General features: G+C 39.7%; 1 protein-coding gene across 7 annotated transcripts in view; it reads left to right on the top strand.

The window, feature by feature from the left end:
• Positions 1–15,813, top strand: part of st18 (ST18 C2H2C-type zinc finger transcription factor) — a 41,115-nt gene extending 25,302 nt beyond the window's left edge. For 4 of the 7 annotated variants that reach the window (XM_076744123.1, XM_076744120.1, XM_076744122.1 and 1 more), the window contains 17 exons: positions 2,012–2,722; positions 3,396–3,530; positions 4,384–4,474; positions 4,570–4,662; positions 5,208–5,416; positions 5,734–5,933; positions 7,815–8,060; positions 9,278–9,387; positions 9,991–10,053; positions 10,383–10,451; positions 10,704–10,766; positions 11,090–11,170; positions 12,515–12,736; positions 12,901–12,986; positions 13,107–13,210; positions 13,307–13,453; positions 13,588–15,813. In XM_076744123.1, coding sequence (XP_076600238.1) covers positions 2,012–2,722; positions 3,396–3,530; positions 4,384–4,474; positions 4,570–4,662; positions 5,208–5,416; positions 5,734–5,933; positions 7,815–8,060; positions 9,278–9,387; positions 9,991–10,053; positions 10,383–10,451; positions 10,704–10,766; positions 11,090–11,170; positions 12,515–12,736; positions 12,901–12,986; positions 13,107–13,210; positions 13,307–13,453; positions 13,588–13,728 — 2,771 coding nt within the window. In that variant the 3' untranslated portion in view covers positions 13,729–15,813. The remainder of the gene's footprint in view (positions 1–2,011; positions 2,723–3,395; positions 3,531–4,383; positions 4,475–4,569; positions 4,663–5,207; positions 5,417–5,733; positions 5,934–7,814; positions 8,061–9,277; positions 9,388–9,990; positions 10,054–10,382; positions 10,452–10,703; positions 10,767–11,089; positions 11,171–12,514; positions 12,737–12,900; positions 12,987–13,106; positions 13,211–13,306; positions 13,454–13,587) is intronic. The other 3 variants (XM_076744121.1, XM_076744126.1, XM_076744127.1) reach the window with 1 other exon arrangement.
• Positions 15,814–18,554: the final 2,741 nt, after the last annotated feature.

Genomic DNA, 18,554 nt, shown 5'->3' with positions numbered 1-18,554 from the left:
AGGGCTCGTCTTTAGACACGTCTTTTCTAATATATTTATCGGGTAACTGAAAGTAAGACATTGTAAAGTTTCCTGAGTACACACACCACACCAGACATGTCCAGTTCCACTGCATTTGATCATGTACAAAAGTATATATTTTTTTTTTTATTAGCGCCACATAATTTTTGTTTTAAAGCTCTTTTGGTGAGGATTACGTTTTTTTGTACTGCTCCCATTAATCAGTCGTATCTGTCTGACAATATCTGCATCATCCTCAGCAGCGTGTGATCTGATTCTCACAATCCATCTCTATCTATCGCCTCACCCTATCGAATCCTACTTTTGCTTCTGATGTCCAGCCACTTAAGAGGATATAGGCCCACAGTCCAGCCTGCTGAAGCCCTCGCAGTCCAAAGAGCCTTAATCGAGCATAAGTTTGAACGGTTTTGGAGGATCAAGAGAGATTTTATTGAATCAATCCAGATGATAGCTTCCCATTGTTAATCACTGACCATGACTTATTATAATCAGTGGCGTTAATAAAGTGTTGTTTCAGATGCATTTTGAGGGATAACCGTAACCCTCTTTGTCTGCTCCCCTGATCAGACTTTCAGTGCGCCAGGCTTCACACAATCTTGTGGCTTTCTGTGCATGTGACCTGGATTTCTGGATTTATACTAAAAGATAGACAGCAAAAGGTCAATGCAAATTAAATTATTGAGAGCACTCACCAAAATAAACTGGAGAAGAGAGATTATATGAAATGAGTGAAAATTTTTAAGAAGAAATGCATATATGTATATATATTTCATTAATCTGCAATAATGGTATTATATTTATCATATATGTTGTCTTATGATACCCACAAGGATTTTAAAAAGGCTAAATCTTATTGACATTATTAGAAAAGCTCCTCTTTCCTGTCATTTGATACAACACTCAATAAAACGAGGTGACAATCTTTCCCCACAGCATCCTGCATCTTAATAGTCTCTTGTGAGTTATTTATATTTTAACAGTAAAATGTGATTGAAAAAAAACTCAACTGAACAACGTCCACATCACTCCTTACTTTTAAAAATATCTTACTATAAAGTAGAAAGAAAAAGACATTCGAACAATTTCCTCTTGTTGCTTTTAAAATCAAATACACTCATTTGTGGTTTTAATTTCATCTTTAAGCAGGTGAAATAAAAAATGTAATTCTTATCAGAATGAATCTAATTGCTCATTTTTTTCAGTGATTTTGGGTCATGATCACTGAGGATGCCACTCATCTCTCCGAGCAGTTAGTTGTGCAGTCATAGCTTTTTTTTTAATAACAGAAATGGTCAGTTTTTAAATGAGGTGTATGGCTGGCTTCTCATAAACTCTGTTCTGCCACACAGGCAGCAGCAGCAGCAGCTCACAGAGATCTCTCTCTCTTTTATCTGCATGTTTCTGCTTTCCTCCATCTGTGTTTTTAGGAATCCTCTTCACTTTCCTTGTTCTCCTCCCTCGAAACAACAATTATGTGTTTTTAAATCCGTTTTTGTGCAGATGACAAAATGTTGCTTGCACTTAAAAATACACATAACTAATTAAAAACTGATGTTTGCTGTCCACCACACAGTAAATCCCTCCATAATCTTGCCCTAAATCTACATTGGGTTGTTCCTCCAATTGGAGACACCGAGGAAGAAGAAAACAATTGTGTTTCTCATCTCCAGGTTTCATGTTGAACTAGCAGAAAGAAGGGTCATATATGTTATTTAAAATATAGTTGAATTGCTTGGACATCTTGCAACCTTATGATTATCATTTCTGTTGCAACATGTGTTCTTATTAATCCTCTGTAAGGTTTTAAAAACATGTTTTTCTCAAGATATTATTTGTAGAAAAGTAACACAAAACCTAAAACCTTTAAAGGATTTGGAGAAGATTATCGGGGACATACAATTCTTATCCTGATGTGACCGAGGGGTCACAAAAGAACATGTTTGGCCAAGTCTTGAAAACACGTAAAATAATAAGTGTTTCCTTGTTTTAGATGGAAACTTAAGTGCAATCAATGGAGTTACCAACAAAAATGGCTGCTATGATATGGCAGCAAAGTCCAGCGATTCTCTCGGATGGTCGGAGGTTACATCGAATGGCTCCCCGCAGTGCGAGCCGGACACATCTGAACGTCTGATGGATGAAGACGATGAGGACCTCCTTAATAATGAAGAAGACCAAAGTCAAGACAGGATGAGCGGCACATCGTCGCCTCAGACTCCACACGAAGACATGAGGGAGGCTGAGTGGGAGCCGCTGTCTCTGTCTGCCAAGGTGAACGGCTCAGGCTGCAGTCCCTCCAGAGCCTCCGAAGATCTGTCAGGCAGGAATGGCCACATGAAAGAAGAGCCTCACCCAGACTCAGGTGGTCTGATGGGCAGGGCGAGTATTTTTCAGGCTGAGGCTCTACGATACAGGCCGCTCCCCACAGAGGAGGACAGCGAGGGGGAGGTGGAGGCGGAGAGGCCACCTCGGCTGGACAGCTGGGCTCTGGGCCTTCATGAGAGAGGCCTGGAGATGAGCCGAGGGCGTGTGAACTTCAGCCTGCTGGAGCAGGCCATAGCTCTGCAGACAGAGCAAAGACAGGCCCTACACCATGCCTACAGGGAGATGGACCGGTTCCTCATGGAGCAGATGACCAATGAGAGAAGGCACCATAGGATGATGGACATGGACAGCAGACTCAACTATCATGGAGGAAAAGGTAACCATATGAAAACGGAGTCTTAGGAAAGTTATCAGTGTGGGAATGAACGGCATAAATCAGACAGACCACTTCTGCTTTGGATGATGGGGCCCTCAAAAAAACATTAAAATGAATAAAAGAAGCATACGCAGGAGGGGAAATCAGAGGGAGGAAATCCTCTTAAGTACTAAAAACATTTTGGCAACAAGTGAAGTAATAAATAAACAGAATAAAATAAAGAAGAACAAAATTTTCTGATGGAATTGCTACTACTCAGAATATTGGATTTTGATAGGAATCAACTAGATATTTAACCATGACCATAAGTCTTAAATCCTCCTAAAGTACCTCTCATGTTTCCCTCTGATTCTTCAAATGACTGCAGCTAAATGTGTAATCCTAGATGTAATCTTTCGATGGATGGGCATTAAGAAGTGAATGCTCTGTGTTGAACTGCGGCCTTAACTAAAATGACAGATTAAAAGATGCATTTTGTGAAAAAAGTGTCTCGCTTTGCATGATATTTCAATCTGTTGACCTATGCATACGGAAAGTAGAAGAGCATTATATGTATATTTCACTTATTTCTCCAACACCTATGAAGACAGAAGGGCTTGGTTTGCTTCAGGCAGCAGCACAGCGTTTGTATCACATATATTTATTGTGAAATCTTCCTTTACTGTGTCTGCAGATTCTCCACGTACAGATAAAAAGGACATAAAGTGTCCAACTCCTGGCTGCGATGGCACCGGTCATGTGACAGGCCTGTACCCACATCACAGGAGTTTGTCTGGGTGTCCTCATAAAGTCCGAGTTCCTCCAGAGAGTAAGTCACACAAGCTTTCTGTGCATACATGCTGTATAATGGATGATTTAAACGAAAAAACTGCCAGTTTTCGGATTTACAATCAGGCACAGTAATTGAAATCCTCTTAGCACGGACCCAAAGACAAGAAAGACCTGCTTATACATTTAGTTCAATTCAAAGATGTGCACGAAACTTTTCAAATAAATTTAAAGGATTTTCTCTCTTCCTCTGTCTCGTCGTGTCGTAATGTGTGAATACTGAATTCTTGTCCTTTTTTTTTTTTTTCTCCCCTCACATTGGCGATTGTTAAGTCATTTCAATATAACTCAACAAACATTCAACATTAAACAGTAATGTTACAAAAGGAACAGAAAAAGTAATTAACTTTTTCAAAAAAGCGCGTGCTCTTAGACTGGAGGCAGTATTTGCAAATCAAAGGGCTAGCTAACGCAGCATTCAAAAATAAATAGACAACTCCAACAAACTAATTGGAGAATATGTACAGAGAAGAAGTTTCTAAGGATACAGAGCGGACCTTTAACGACGCGTTTGTTTTGAAGAATATAATCAGCTGTCTTGTTACGCTCCTCTTTGCACTAAGCTATTTACATTTCAGCCACATTACAGCATTCCTCACAATGAGAGAGGCTTTCTTCTCCTGTTTCTGTCTCTGTAGGATCTTTGCTCTATAGGCACTAATGTACCAACCAATCCTCATTTACTTGTTTTATTTCCAAAATGCTCGGTATATATGTGTAGATACGTATTTACCATCGTATAATCTTTAAGCTTGATTATGTCTTCGATGTTGATTTATGTTGGACACGTTTCTCTGACTGAGCTCATCTCCTCCCTGTCCCCGTCCCATCAGTTCTGGCCATGCATGAGAACGTCCTCAAGTGCCCTACACCCGGGTGCACAGGAAGAGGACATGTCAACAGCAACCGTAGCACGCACCGGAGGTACATCCACGAGACAAAGCCATTAGAAAATCTGCACCCTGTTCATAGATGAGTTACAGTATTAGGCTAATGTGTTTGATTTCCTCCCTGAACAGTCTCTCAGGCTGCCCCATCGCTGCTGCAGTGAAGGTCTCCAAACCTCAGGACGAGAGCCTGAAATGCAGACAAACACCTGACCGCTCACCGAGGTATGATGTCAGACAGCGTTGAGGATTTTTTTTTTTCTGCTGCTGATGCGGTCACGTGTGCGGGAAAACAGCGACAACGAGCATCCAGAAATCATTCAGCTCTGTAGTGGACTGCAGTCGTAAAAGCGTAACTGAGGTTATGCAAAAAAGTGATAAACACTATTATTGTTGAGGCGACTGTGGGATATTTTTATTCACTGATCCCAGCAGAACACAGTCTATTTCGAGCTTTCCAAGCAGACATAAGCAACGGTTGCTGGTCCTGTGAGTTCCTCTCTATTAGAGATGATAAAAGAGCAGAACTCTTTGTTCCCTGTGGATATATCATGGGCAGGATGCCCACTCCTACTATATTAATTAGTCTGGCAACCTGGCTGTGGATCTACAACACACATCAGATCCCAGACTCTATGTGTACAAAAGCACTGGCATCCCTGAATGGTTTAAAACAATGTCTATACTTAACTGCTTAATTTGAGCTTGATATTTCACAAGTTTTGCACAATAAAATCAGGTTTTTTTGTTTGTTTTTTCTCTCCTTGCAGAGCCATCGGTTTGATAAAGAAGTTCGAGATGAACCAGTTGAACTACAGGCTCTCTCATCCAGTAGCAGCCTTGCAAACGAGCCTCACAAAAGACATGGACAAGTACAGCAGAATCCGCTTTGATTACGCCAGCTTTGATGCACAGGTCTTCGGCAAACAGCCTCTGATGGGGACCAACCAGGACCAGGAAACGCCACATTTCCCTGACTGTAAGTCGCATGCATTCATTTCATTTGATCCAAAACAATTAGTGGTAAGTTAACGTTGTGTGGAAGGTGAATAAATTGTCACGTTTTAAGTATGGAGCCTTGGTTTTCGACACAACATTAATATTAGTCCACAACAACAACCTACATGGAAATGTCATATTATCCCTTTTAAAAAACTGCATCAATCCTTTTGTGTGACTAGTTGTTGCAAAACCCATAAATATCAACTCCCAACTTGTTTTCTATGTGCTGTTAAGTTTGGGCAGAACACCTGGTATCTCAGTATCTAAATTATTCGCTAATTATTTGTCTTTTAGCACCTCAGCAGTATCCTGGCTTCCTCAGTGCTCCAGGTGGCCGTTTGCCCACCTCTGGTCAGCACAGCCCGCCGAGTCAATTCAAAAAAGAAGACGGACTCCAAGCCGCAGCAGCGACCGCCGCCATCCTCAACCTCTCCACTCGCTACCGGAAGAACATGGAGGCTGTCGCCGGCCGGCCCTTGGCAACCTCCACAAAGGTAATCAAATTAGACCACTTGGAAAGGTATTTAATGTGGTCATTTTAAAGGAACTCTGATTTGTGTATAAAAAGGGAAGACATCAAAAGACAGAATTTGGCAAAGCGAGCCTGGCGCTCTGGTGGCAGAAAAACAAGGAGGTTTCCACTCCATAAAGCTTTAATGTACACAAATGAAAATTTGTGTAATCACATCAAAAGAAGAAATACAATCATCCTTCTTTCCCAATTACAACTACTCGCATATTTTTTTAATAAAACATGTGGTAGTGTATTTTGTTTCGACATCAGCTGGCATGTAAAAACCCTGAACTGTTGTCTGAAACTGCATCTTGCCCGCTGCAGATGGCAGAGGATATTTTGCTTAGTTATATGATCCAGCATAGGCTGTGTGTCTACACCCGATAGTCTTTATGAGTGTTTTAACGGATTAAGCCAATCAGCTAAAGGAGTTAACATCAGAAAAGTTTAATTCGCACAAAACTCTTCTTGGAAATGCGTGCAGGTCTGAAATCTCTTCTGCTGTCATTATCTCCGAGGCGGCATTGTGCTTAGCTTTTTCCAAACTCACTTCACGATTAATATTGATCACATTCTGTGGGTTACATACGTGCACACTGTACTGTAGATGATTCAAGGTTTCCACACCTACACAGCACAGATCCTTGTCTCCCAGCTTGTTGAGCTGAGAATGTGGCCTTGTACCAGGTACCAGCCCACTGAATGAATAAAACAGTGTTAGCAAGTTAATCATCTGTTCTCATTTACAGCTTAGTTGTCTTGGAGAGACGTACAAAATAAAGAACAGCTTTCAGGTCTGAAAAAAGGGGCCATATTTAGAGTGTTATATGCTGTAACTTATCTGCATATGTATATTACCCGTTTCACACGCAAAAAAGCACCAAATAGCTGGCCTCCAAAGCGTGAATACAAGCTGCTTTTACTTATTTAACAATGTGAGATGCTTAAATTACATTATTAAATAATAAATAACAGCAAAAAAAAAGAGCAAATTCCTGAGTTTTGGTTTTTAGTTGTGGCTAAAAACGACATTAAAATCACACACAAAAAACCACAAAAAGTCTTTTCCACTGGTGTTATTTTTATTAGGTGCACACATCATCAAATGGCTGGATAATCAAAGTGGACAGCCACATCCAATGTTCATGTAAATTATCCCCTTTAATTAATTTGAAAAGCTCCCCTTTGTTACGAAAAAATAATGATGTATAGGGTTTAATGAAACATATGCGTTGAATAATTGGTTTCATTTATGGAAAAGGATTTCAGCATGTAATGAGGTAAAAGTTTTAATACCATAAAACAGCCATAAGTCATCATGCTATTGGGTTTGAGCACAGGAACGACAAACACATCTGTCAGCAGGGAAACTTATGCCACATTAAGCTTTTTAATTTTTGCTATAATAATGATGACCTAAAACCAGCAAACCCCCCCAGCTGCCATCTTGGTTGTGTGTCCTAGAAAACAGATGACACAGCTGTCACAGAAAAACTACACACCAGTGATTATTTTTTTGTGTTCAGCAGAATTAACGCTGGCTTAGTTTGGTACTTTGTCTGGTGTGAGATAACCACTGTATGTTTTATTTTAAATACATTGTTTGTTTGCTCTGTGTTTTAAGTCATTTTTCATGTTTACAGAGGAATGTTGCCGGGTTCAAGTTTACCATATCGCTGCTGTCATATTAATGAGACATCGTACTGTTTTATTTACATTCCTTTTAGTGTAATTGGGAAATAGGTTCTATTTTTATCCCCTGATTCATTCGCTTTCATACGTTCGCACGCACTGCGATGATATGTGAGCCACACTCGTATTAATTGATTAAATGCTGAGGATTAAACTTCTCTGCCTTCAGGACATGCTCATAGAGGTGGATGAAAACGGCACGCTGGACCTGAGCATGAAGAAGTGCAAGGAAAACGTTAAAGCCCAGATGAAAACACCTTTGGACGACCCGCTGTCCCCTTCTGAGTCCACCGTGGCCAAAGGCGGGAGCGTGCTCATCAGTCCCGCCTTCTACCAGCCGCTGTGTGAGAGAGACAGCTGGGAGAGCCCCATCCCCGTCAACTTCAGCAAAGCACACACTTTACAGGACGCAGAGGTAAAAGCACGCTGACAACTGACACTTTAGATGCAGGCTAAAAATGGAAGATGTGAATGCTGAAGGGTGAAAAATCGAGGGTCAAATGGCGTAAAGCCTGCGGTGTGTTGGGGTCAGGGCAAAGGGCAAACAAAATGAGACCACAGCACAGGAAGTAAAAGACAGACATGGAGGGACAGTGAGGCTCAGACTTTATCTGGTCCCCCCGTCTGCACTTCTCGAAAATGTTTAAGTCATTTGGATTTTTGACATTTTTTTGAAATTAATGCAACATCACCAATTATAATTCTCCTTTTTCTCTATTATCACTGTAATGACCTCCCAGGAAAGTTACTATGGACTTTTTTGGAAATTACTGATTTGACATAAAGTGGTATTTTATTTCCCAACATGAATGTCTAGATGCTGTTTGAAAGCCCTCTCCTTGCTGATAGGAAGTAAATAAATATTTTGTTAGCCTAAAATTTGTCAAATTTAGTCTAAAAATACTGAGTCAAAGTACTCAAATGTGTTCTAAAAATAGTCAAAATAGTCACATTTGGTCTAAGATACTTAAATACTACAAAGTTTTGGAACTGTTGAATATAAAATCTCCCCAGGCCACTAAAATCCCCAAATTTTCAGAACAAAAAGCAGACGTCACAGAGAGTCTCAGCCCTGCTGGTAACACACTTGGTGAGAACATTTCTGGTGACATTTTTTAAGACAAAGCAGCAGCTTCTCCAGTCAGATCTTTAAATCTATAAACTGTATTAGATATTTCACACTGACCACTGCTGCTAAGCCACGAATCATTCCTGCCCAAAGGCCTGGAAGTACCTTAATGTTTGTTTTCTTCTCTTCATTTCACAGGTGATATTCATTTGTAGTCGATATCAGCAGTTATCACATTTGACCTGCTTTTAAATCGCACACAGCATCTGGTGACAGCACAATCTCGTATGTGGAAAAAAAAAAAAAATCCATACGTCATAGCTATCCACATCATAAATACTATGTGGATTAAGTGTGACTTTAAATGGATGTATGGTTTACTACAGTATAAGTATCCTTAAGCGTAATCTCTTTGCCTTGCACTCTAACCCCCAAGGCTTGTGTTAGGAGAGTATTACACAGGGCTTTTCATTAATTATTCACTTTTAGGTCATTGCAGATCGTGGTCAGGTTTGATGCTTTGGACATTTAAGGCCATGCTTTTACTTTTTCTCTCTCCGCAGGAGGATTACGATCATGCCTCTTCGGAGGACCAACACTATCAAGGAGACGCCAGCATGTTGAGTCCCAAAGCCAAGCTGCTATTACGAGATTCAAAGAAAGAGCTTTTGAGGTACGCTACGTTAAAGAAAGAAACATCTGGAGGCATCTTTACTCAGTCAGCTGTGAATAATGTGAGCTTCCCTCTTAGTTGGCAGATGGTCAGTATTAACGATAAAAAGTGTAATGCCAAACCATACCTTTGTTTAAATAGGACCGTTTGATATAAGTGAGTCAGAACGCACTGAAACTCACTGTGTTACCTATCATTGTAACTGGTATGTCTGCAGGTTCATGTGGAGCAGAAATATATCTATTTGAAAGTGAGTTTTCTCCCTGTATGCTCTGTACAAGCTTACAACTCTTGACTCTTGTAGTTAGAGTGCATGCTCTGCTGGGTCTCCCCTTGAGAATCACACCACGAGAACAGTAGGACCCTCTAGATTCCGCAGCACAGCACCCCTTCAGCGGCATTCAGAGACGTTATTAAGCTGAATGTTGAGCAATATGATAAGAATTTCTCTACTAAACTTCCCGCTGTACTAACTCTTTTTTTTTTTCTCTTTAATGCCCATGAAAAGGTTGTCAGTGTAAAAAGAAAGATTCAGTTCAAGCTTGGCAAAGTCTGTGGGAAGTAGAGTAATCTGTGCATTAAGTGCTTTGTGCTCTCCTGCAGCTGTCCGACCCCAGGCTGTGACGGCAGCGGCCATGTGACGGGGAATTATGCATCACATCGGAGGTACTGTAATTAATTACACTCTCATTAGCGCCAGCTAGCAGAGATATAGACAAGGGAAACAGTGCTGATTGTTTAATTATGTTGATTATTACGGTTGAAAACTTGTCACATCGCTTGTAGACTTAGATTTTCTATCATATGTCTTTTTTCCTTTTTTTTTTTTTTCCCCAAACATAGTGAGATGAAAAGCTTTCTCGTGAAGAGGAAGTGGAATTGTGTTTTCAAGTAATTTTGTATAAATATGCATTGAGACATTGTATTAAGATTATTCAATTCAGCCATGATCAAAGAGTGCATTAAAATGACTGTTAGCTCTTTATCCTCTCTAGTGTGTCTGGATGTCCCCTGGCTGACAAAACACTCAAATCACTGATGGCAGCCAACTCTCAGGAACTAAAGTATGTGTTTTGAAAACTGCTATTGTTGCTAAAGGATTTTTCACATTGAACCAGGCAGCATGTTTGCCTCAGCCTGGGTCAATGCTTTCCTTTCCTTTCCTTTCCACTACACATTATGCATGACTTCTATGTGCTCCACGTGAAGTTGTTTAGTATTTGTCCTAGATTTCTGCATATTAGCATGAATCCACTGCTCTGCTCGCAGTCTTTTGCTGTAAAAGGCACCTGGTCTCTGTGTCTCTCAACCTGCAGGTGCCCAACACCTGGCTGTGATGGATCTGGACATGTGACTGGGAACTATGCTTCGCACAGAAGGTAGCAGCGAAAAATCATCGCAACTGAGCATGAAATACATTTGTCAGATGCATGACATTCAAACAGATGGTGAAAGTCTCACTTTATGCTGCAAACATGTTGCACTTTTTGAATTCTTGTGTTTATTTGGATGCATTTTCATCCGTCCATGCATTTATGTATCGTTTTAAAATCCACAATATGCGCAGCTTTTTCAGTGTTTAAACATTTATTTAGATTTATAGATTTGTGAAAGTCCATAAAGCTCACAGCTGCCTGTAACATCTTTCGCTCCTATATGAATTTCCTTCACGTTAACCCATACTGTCTCCAATCATTTGTAGCTTGTCAGGATGTCCACGTGCCAGAAAGGGAGGTTTGAAGCTCACACCAAACAAGGATGACAAAGATGAGCAAGAGCTTAAGTAAGAGATTTTTTTTTTTTCCTCATCTCATGCTGTCATATTTTTTTGTTTCAAAAATAAAACAAGAAAACATTGTGAAAATGCGTCATGCTTTTGTGCCCGGGGCATTATACCTGCAGGCCATTAAGTTAAACAAAGAAAATAATACTTCTCTTGCCGTAACATTAGTGAATTATTTTCTAAGGATTAGCAGCGTGTTTTTGTGGGATTTTTTCAGGGTTTTGTATTTTCCCCATTTTCTGAATGGAATATCTGGCTTATTACTCTTCACTGAGTGCTTTCTTTATAATTATAGTATATTAAGAAAAATGTTGAATTGCCCACTCCCATGGCGGTGCGCTCGTTTACAGCTTAATCATTGTCTGTGAAAGTGTTATTGGAAAAAAAAATAATGTAATTGATTTCCAGGTTAAATCCCAAGTCAGATATACAGTATGAGCCCTTGTTTACTTATACATCTGGACACAGATTTTTTCTTTTTAATTACTAATGCAAGGGCATGAGCTTAGGAATTAGACTGGAATAGATCTCATACACATTAAGAGAGAAAGGGAGAGAAAGGGGGGAGGGTAGCAAATGTCCCTAGATTATTGTAAATAGTGGGCCATATGGCATGCCTCCATTGTCCTGGTGCCTTGCATCAAGCCACCTACCTGTGATAGTTGTAAGTAATGGGACTGGTGTTGTTTTGTCCTCTAAGTGCTGCTGTGCTGTCGAGTAACAAAATGCTGAAACAGGCTTTTTGCAGCAGCACTCTACAGCATGTGTGCCATTTGTATCATCTCCAGTGACCTTTCACCTTTATCAATAAGGGAAAGGGTTAGCCACCTCCAAATTACATTCTTTCGCATGAGGGGATACATGACAATTATCTGTAATTCATGTCACTCCATTACTGACCTGCAGAAAACAGGCCTGAATTCCAACTGACAAACTCTTAATGATATTCAGCGTGAGATGTTTTCAAGCACAAATATCAGCAACCTCGAAATGTATGCACTGAACGGAGCGCTCGTTCTACCTCAAGTTTCAGCGGATTAGTAACTTATAGTTAATGCGATTATATCTAGTTTTGGCGACTTTATTTTTAATCAGCATTTGGCTGGATTAATCAACTTAATGGTTAACAAATCTTCCGGTCTAGTGATTGAAAGAGAGATTTTTTTTTTTTTTTTTTTTTAATGATGTGGTTGTTATTTTTTGAGCAGTCGAATGTCTTTGTTTAGTCTGCAGCGTGGAAAAAAAAAATGGTTTTAAATGCAAGTTACTTACATTCTCCCCACGTGAATCAGCAGCGTGTGCAGGTTTACAACATGCACGACTCTTTGTTTCTTTCTCTGGTAGGTGTCCAGTAATTGGATGTGACGGACAGGGCCATATATCGGGAAAATACACATCCCATCGCAGTGCAGGCAGTTGTCCGCTTGCTGCCAAAAGACAGAAGGAGTCGTCCATCAATGGGCTGCCCTTTGCCTGGAAGACCAGTAAACAGGAACTGCCCCATTGTCCCTTGCCTGGCTGCAATGGCCTTGGACATGCCAATAATGTGTTTGCCACTCACAGAAGGTGAGGTCGCCTGTCTTCCATTTTATCTCCAAACAATACCGACGGTCGACTTGTTGCATTCTTACACCTTTGCTCTCATTCATGATCTCGACTGATGCAAAAGTTTGTTCCTTCTGTGATACTCTCCCATCTGAAAAACTGTCATTTATGACCTGCTGAACTAGTTTGTCGGGTTGCCCACTGAACGCACAGAGTATCAAGAAAAAGCACTCAGAAGAAGAGATGACTATCAAACTGAAAGCCAGCAGTGGTAAGCTACTCTGACGTGCTGTGTGGTATGGAGACATTTTGCATTCATGTTTCTTGACACAGAAAATATCGATGTTTTCGGTTTGAATGTGACAAATGAAGACGATATGCTTCAACTCAGGTGTTGAAAACAAAGAAGATATTCAACATCTGGATCATGAAATTCAGGAACTGAATGAATCCAACATGAAAATAGAAGCAGACATGATGCAACTTCAAACCCAGGTAAATATCCACTCTGACAAGCTCGTTTTAAGGACAAAGCTTCGAGATCCGGCGCTCGCTCAATTTGACGAGTTTGTTTTTTTTTGTACCCGAAAGCAGATATCATCAATGGAATGTAACCTGAAGACAATTGAAGAGGAGAACAAGATGATTGAACAGCACAACGACAGCCTTCTGAAGGAGCTCGCTCGCCTTAGCCAAGCTCTCATTAACAGTCTAACAGACATTCAGCTGCCTCAAATGGTACAGTAAGCCTTGAACACAGACTCCTCTACAACTCATTATATCTAACCTGTCCTGGAAGAAATCTCACTCTCTATAAATTGTCATTTCTGCTGTGCTGTTTTCACTAATAGTCGTACATGTTTTTGTTGCAGGGACCCATCAGTGAGCATAATTTTGAAGCCTATGTGAACACATTAACTGATATGTACAACAACTCGGAGCATGAATACTCTCCAGAGTGCAAGGCCCTCTTGGATAATATCAAACAGGCTATTAAGGGCATCCATGTTTAAGCTGTAGAGCTACCAAGAGGTTTCTTTGACTTGGGATAATGGCACTAGATAGCTCTATTTTACTGAAGAGTGCTGGCTTGGCTGCATGTATAAGACAAGGCTTTTGGAAATGTGTTTGGCATTTCCCGGTAAATACACTGCACTGAGAAAATTACCAGCCAGATTTGTAATGCTTTTACTGTTTCTGCATTCACTTGATATGTTTATCCTGGTGAGATTTTTACCCCTCTTGCACTTAATTATTTTGTATGGTTTGCTTGATTTTAATCTGTATGTGTTCATGTCATTCTTATATTATCGCTATTTATTATTATATTTGTTCATCAGTGTATTTATTTCCTTGATTTTTATTTATTTCTAGAATTGTAAATGCTTAATATTTGAGAAATCTGTTTGACTTTCTGCACATTGTAAATTACATAGAAGCACATTCCAATTTCATGGCATACTTTCGCCATCTAGTGTTGAAAAGCGTATATTATTATTAGACCATAAGTTGGATCTCCCTTCAAAGTAAAAAAAAAAAACCTACCAAAACAAACTAAGCATCAAGATTTTTAAGCATTGCTTTTGCTTTGTTTATTGGAAACTGAATGTATGGTAAGACAAAGTGAACACTGAGATCAAAAAAAATGCAATGCAACTGTACTGTACCTTTTTTCTTCTTAACCAATAACAGCTGAATGCAACCAGGAAGTGACACTGAGCAAAAATGCAACATCATTCGGTGAACTGAATGTCAGATTCTGCTTTGCATCGCGTGCCACAAGAAGAGTGCAACAAAAATCAAAAACTCCACTTTGTCAAGATGTCTTTTTTTTAAATATAGATATTAAACTGCCTTCTGTGCACACACTTTGAAGTGTGCATATAGTATGTGCCTAAATGTATATGAATCCATAAAAATATACGAGTACTATGTTTTGTGGTAGGACAGTATTATGTGGATGGTGTCTAATTTATTATACAGTACAATTATTTTCATAGGAGGAAATGTTCCTGATGACTGTTTAAATACCGTTGTCTCAGTAGCTGTAATCTCAGAGTCAGGTTTTGAAATATCACGACTGAGATTGAAAAGTCTGGTGTTTATTTTAACTTTTGCTAGCATGGAGAGGGGGACAAGGAAGGAGTGAGTTTAAAAAAAAAGACAAAAAAATAAACAACATCTACTCCTGTTTTATCTTAACCTGCTTACAAGCCTTAATATTTCAACCAGTCTTACAGTTTGAATATTCTTGTAACGCTTGGGGCAGATTTGAATAGTAGCTATTTCAAAAACCGAGCTGACTACCACCACAACTCATATTTCAGTTTCAATCATTAAATACGATTAAAAAAAAGAAAAAGAAAAAAAGAAATGAAAACATAGACAAATGATAGTTGTTGGCTAATCAGTTGTTTGTTTGCATCAATTGCACTTTTGCATTTTTAATGATTTTGTATTTTTAGTTCGCCACACTGCCCTTGACTTCAACAAAACGAGGGAAGCGGGAGACTGTAGTTGCGTCAGCGTACCATACATGTCTCAATTTTACATGAAGTCAATCCCAAGAGAAAAATGACAGTAATTCGTTTGAGCAATACATTTTTCTTTTCTGCAAAATGAACTCAAAGACATGTAGCCTTGGACATTTCAAAGAAACAAAAAATGTAACAGCGAAAGAGCCAAATTACCGAAAAATAAGACCCTATTTTATCCAAATACTCAATATGTTTTAAAGCATCTCAATCTTTTCCAAATTTGAATCGCACTCTTTAAACCTAACAATCCTTTATTTATCATTTCTTATATTTAATTCCAATACCACACATTGTTTGCTCAGGAAGTTTTGTGAATAATATTTATTTTTTTCCCTGTTAGTATTTGATGTTTTGTATTGTGAAATGCTTTTTTGTGGAACGATATTAGTATGATATGAAATTGTATTGTATTTTCTTTTCTTTTACATTAAAATGTAATGCTTTTTTCAGTTGAGGTAGTTTGTAAATTGAAACTTCCTATTACTTTTACTATTTCATAATAAACAGATATGCGCTGTGTTGTACAGTTTGTGTATGGTAGAAATAAACTTTTCAAATGGTTGTGTGGTTTCTCAAAGCTCCAGCCAGTCAAACATAAACCCAGTCACCCCAGATGGCAGCATGGAACAAGTTTCCTTTGGCATTAGCATCACCTGGTGGTGATTCCTAGGTATTACATGTGGAGTATTAGGGAGTGGTCAGTGAAGTGAAGATGCTACACTGATGGTTGTGGCTGCACACCAACAGCTGTTGGGGTTAGATATCAAATAAGGGGGTGCAGTGGTGACCTAGAGGTGCTGATCATGTACTAGCAATGTCCCGGGTTCGAGTCCAGCCGGGGACCTTTGCTACATGTCATCCCCCCATCTTGAGTTTACAAGCAAGAATTATTTTCATTATCAATTAATCTGCCAATTGCTTTCCGGATTAATTGATTAACTGTTTGTTCTATAAAATGTCAGAATGGTGAGAAATGTAGATCACATGTTCCAGAAGCCTTTGTCTTCCCGTCGATTGTTTTGTCTGACCATCGGTCCAAAGCCCAAAAATATTTAGTTGACTATCACATAAGACAAAGACAGGCAGCAGATCCTCATAATTCAGAGCTAAAGTTGGCTCCCTTTTACTTTGCAAATAACGTAAACATTCAATCAACTATCAGAATAGTTGCTGATAAAATTTATGTCTATCAACTCATTGATTAATCAACTAATTGTTCATATTCCTACATAGATAACTTTACTAATCCCCAGTCAGACACGGCACAAATTCAAAGAGGGTACTGCTTAGCTCAGGCACTAAATTAAAGTATTTATCTCAATCAATCAATTAATAAATAACAGGCTGACCCAATTTGGTACACCTGAAAACAGGACGAGTGGAAGTGTCACTGAAAATAAGCGAAACCTAAAAAAATCTGCATCATAAAAACACACAATACTTGCGAGTAATATCAAAAAACACAACCCGTGTATCAGCAAAGTATCACGGCATTCCAAAGAATTTTTTTTTTTCTCAAAGATATTTTCGGCTCAGCAGTCAAACAGAGGCGGCCTTTTCTGTAAACTTCTTAATCCTGTTTATCGTCTGCAGCCATGATGATGGTGAAAGTTACACAAAGCAAAAAATATTCAAATCTCTGTATCTTTGATATATTCACTGACCTTCATTCCAGCTGGAAATAAAAGAGTCAGCATATATGCGAGGTGAGACTGAAACAAAGGCAGCGTATTACCTCGATAACACACCAAAGCAACAGCACTCAGAATACGAAGCTTTTGGCTCAGCGCGACCACAGACGTCATTTCCATCACGCTGCACATCGCCCTGGCTTCCTGTGACATACATGCCGTGTGCAGACTGTGTTGGCAGTGGGGTGCAGATATAGAAAGTAGCTCGACAGCCACAAACACATTCCTGGGGTGTGACCTCAGCTAACCCCGCTGTAGTAAACACTGCCTGTTCACATTTGTCTAATAATACAGCTGGCTGCAAAATATTCAGGTTGATGGAGGAAGCAAGTGCGGCCAAATCCAGAATCTGGGTTTTTGTGATGCATTAGTGTAGTTTTTTTAAAGTAATACTCTAAATATTTTAGGCATCGCTCCTGCTGCAGGACACTGAGGTCATGTTCTCATTCAGGACTCTTAATGATCTGATGAAGAGTTTCGACAAGCTGCTGCACAGTAGGTTTCTTAGCTTACTGTGAGTCACTATCTTTAAATTTGGACTATTTTGAGATGTTAAAAGTTACATTTAATAATTAAAACAGACTAAAAGGGCTAAGTAGCATTGTGTTCCTGTCAGTGCGGAAAAGGTGCATGAATAAAATATGAAAATAATTTTCAAAATCTGATGTTTTATGGTCTTTTTTTTTTGGTAGATTTCTTAGCATTGTGAGACTCCTGACCTCAGTATTTCTAAAATCCGGGTTACAGCTCTGGCTTCAAGTATCACATAATAATTCTGACACTATAAACAGGACATACTTGGAGTGGTGTTCATTAGTAAGGCCTGTTATGCGTGCATGACACGACTAATGATCCCTGGTGAGAAGGTGCAGCATTAAATTACTTACAACTTGAACTGACGATAAACAATCTGAAACGCTGTGTATTTTGTGGTCGTGTAAGTAGGGCCGAATACGTCGCTGTTATGCAATGAAACCACCGACTGAGGAAGTAAACAAACACTTCACCTTTGAGGACAGCAAGCGCTCGCACTGCAAAAGGTGGTCAGGTATTTCAGTGAAAATATTAACTGATGGATTTGTCAAGCTGTCCTACTCTACCGGCCACTCTAGCATCTAATCTACCAGAAATACCACTTTCCCCTTGCTATGAATGCAGAAAAGTATAGCAGACATTCAGTCCTCAGCTGCATTTAACTGCCTCTCTGAAACACCTTTCACGGCCTGAGCGAAGACACTGGAGAAAACTGGATAAATGCTGCTTCAGTCTGAAAGTTTTCTTGCACATCTTGCACACAGAACCTTCCTCCGAGCAGCTGAGCGGAGGCCTCTGAAACCTCAGCCCAGACCTGCGTGTGTCTGCTGACCGCGACTGCTTCCTTATTAAACCTGGTGATCATCCATTCCCACACTTCCAGAACAGGCCAGAAACCAGCTGCAGGCTAAATTTAGGCCTTTCCTTTAGGGAACTGTGTGAGGTTACAAGGTGGGTGAAGCTTTCCACGATCTTTCCAATTTTGTACTCTCTTGTTAAAGGCAATGATAATGAGCAGGCTTGTCACAGCGGGCCCGGCCATATTGTTCCTGAACTGTTTCTTGCTCTGTGTGTTTT

The sequence above is a fragment of the Chaetodon auriga genome, chromosome 12, assembly GCF_051107435.1.
Source record: "Chaetodon auriga isolate fChaAug3 chromosome 12, fChaAug3.hap1, whole genome shotgun sequence".
Lineage (NCBI taxonomy): Eukaryota > Metazoa > Chordata > Actinopteri > Chaetodontiformes > Chaetodontidae > Chaetodon > Chaetodon auriga.
This window is presented reverse-complemented; position numbering and strand designations above follow the sequence as displayed.